Source organism: Apodemus sylvaticus, chromosome 10, assembly GCF_947179515.1.
Source record: "Apodemus sylvaticus chromosome 10, mApoSyl1.1, whole genome shotgun sequence".
Taxonomy (NCBI): domain Eukaryota; kingdom Metazoa; phylum Chordata; class Mammalia; order Rodentia; family Muridae; genus Apodemus; species Apodemus sylvaticus.
The window spans coordinates 49,425,059-49,427,326 of record NC_067481.1 but is presented as its reverse complement, the minus strand read 5'-3'; the positions used below and the strand labels follow the sequence as shown (position 1 = coordinate 49,427,326).

The window sequence follows — 2,268 nt, the reverse complement described above, 5'->3', positions numbered from 1 at the left end:
GGTAGAGGATGGACTACAATAATGGCTTCAGAGCTTCCAGAAACCAGATATTGCTGGGACACACAGAATAGAAAACCCAAATCATCCAACTCTGGCATATAAATTTTATCCCTCTGAAATCTTTTAATGGCCTCTTGGAATGTTACCTATTTTTTTCATTCTTTCTCATCTGCTATTCTATCCCTATAGCTCATGTCAGCCTCTCTATTGCATCTTTTATTTCTTCTTATCCCCTTGTTCCTCAATTCCAATCTCTCCTTATGTCCACATGGTTTATCTGCATTTCCAACAAATCCTCTACCTGCTACCTTCTTTTATATCCTCTTTCCATCTCTATCTTAGCCCACACCTCCAGTATATCCACACTCATCATATATCATGGAGAAGTTAATTCATAGATTCAGATCAGATGAAAGTGTTAGATGGATTGAAGACATATCAATGAGACAGTAGCACTGTCAAAAGCAGCAATTAGATCTACAAATACATGAAAGAAGGATAATTAGTTCTAAAAATGTGTGAGGAGGAAATGCACCTAAGTGATGACTTGACAGATGGCCGGGAAACAGAAAAGAGAATTGAGTACATTCTGGAGGAGGGCCACAGTCTCCGCGACGAGATGAGCTCTCACAGAGGGATGGGCATTCATGCATAGATTTGTATCTTCTTTGTTTGGAGGTGAAGAGAGAGAATTTACAGAGGAAACAATATTGAGTAGTGAGGGTGGTTGAAATGTTTAGATGTTTATATCACAAATATCTTTTAAAATTTAGAAATGTGAGAAGGATAATTGAGGGAAGCTGTTTTCTATCCTAACATTTCTTACATGTAAATGGAGTTTTGACATGTACAGTCAGGGCTACACACAGACACATGTTCTCTAGAATTACTAGAGAATTCAAAACCTCAGAGCAAGCTTCCTTCCCATATCCTCCAAATCTCATAAGAGTTTTATAAGAGGAATGAGCTATTTCCCCTTAAGGGTTAAGTCGCATACACAGACCAACTCTAGCTGAACTTGAGGACTAAAGAAGACTCCCAAGAGGTATGCTTTCTGAAACAATCAGGGAGCTCCAACTAAAAGGAAGATACAGTAACTAAAGGTAGAAGTCGTCAAAAAGCAAACCCAGGATAGCCTATGTACACACCACCATCTATACCAAGGTATAACCTCTATGGGCAACAATAATTATCATCCCTTAAATTAAGCCCTGAAATGGAAAGAGTTCTGAACAAACTGCTCTACTGCTTGATACTAAAGGACATCCTATGCTCAGTTTAATTTTAAAGGAGATGGGTGAAGAGGAGCCTTGAGACCTTTCAGGCTGCTGGTCGCCTGCCTGTGAGGACCCTCCAGAGGGCAGCCTGCACATCAGGGTTCCTGAGACTGTAGATGAGTGGGTTCAGCATAGGGTTGATGACAGTGTTGAAAATCCCAATAGCCTTGTCCTTATCTGAAAGTTTGGTGGAACCAAGTCTCATGTAGTTAACCATGCCTGTGCCATAGAACATGGCAACCACAGTGAGGTGAGAGCTGCAGGTGGAGAAGGCTTTCTTCCTGCCTTCAGCAGAGCGGATTCGCAGAACAGCAGTCGCCACATGGATGTAAGAGGTGAAAATGAGTGCCATGGGGGTTCCTGCCATTATGAAACCCACTCCAAAGAGCAGCAGCTCATTGAGCTGGGTACTGGAGCAGGACAGCTGGAAGAGCTGAGGCAGGTCACAGTAGAAGTGATTGATCACATTGGGGCCACAGAAGTGAAGTGTGGATATGGCCACAGTGTGGGTTAGTGCATTGCTGAAGGCACAAGCCCAGGATGAGGCCACCAAGATCCTCTGGACTGTGTGGTTCATTCGGGTGCTATAGGTGAGGGGCCGGCAGATGGCCAGGAAGCGGTCATAAGCCATGGCTGTCAACAGGAAGCAGTCAACCCCAACCAAGAGATGGAAGAAGAAGAGCTGTGTGAGGCAGGCTCCATATGGCATTGTACGTTTATGGACTAAGAGACGAACCAACATGGAGGGAATAGTGACACTGATGCAGCCCACATCCATCACTGACAGATTCCCCAGGAAGAAGTACATGGGGGTGTGCAGTTTGGGTTCCACCAAGACAGCTGCCAGGATGCTGAGGTTACCCCCAACTGTAGTCATATAAGCCAAGAGGAAGAGTATGAAGACAACTGGCCATAGTTCTGATGTCTCCACCAAACCCAGCAGAATGAATTCAGTAACAGAGGTTCCATTGGCTCTAGGCTTTGGCTGCAT

At 44.2% G+C, this 2,268-nt stretch overlaps 1 protein-coding gene across 1 annotated transcript; it reads right to left on the bottom strand.

Moving 5' to 3' along the window:
• Positions 1–1,320: 1,320 nt before the first annotated feature.
• On the bottom strand, positions 1,321–2,268 carry LOC127695073 (olfactory receptor 3A1-like). Its single transcript, XM_052196953.1, has one exon. The coding sequence runs from the start codon at positions 2,266–2,268 to the stop codon at positions 1,321–1,323; it is 948 nt and encodes a 315-aa protein (XP_052052913.1).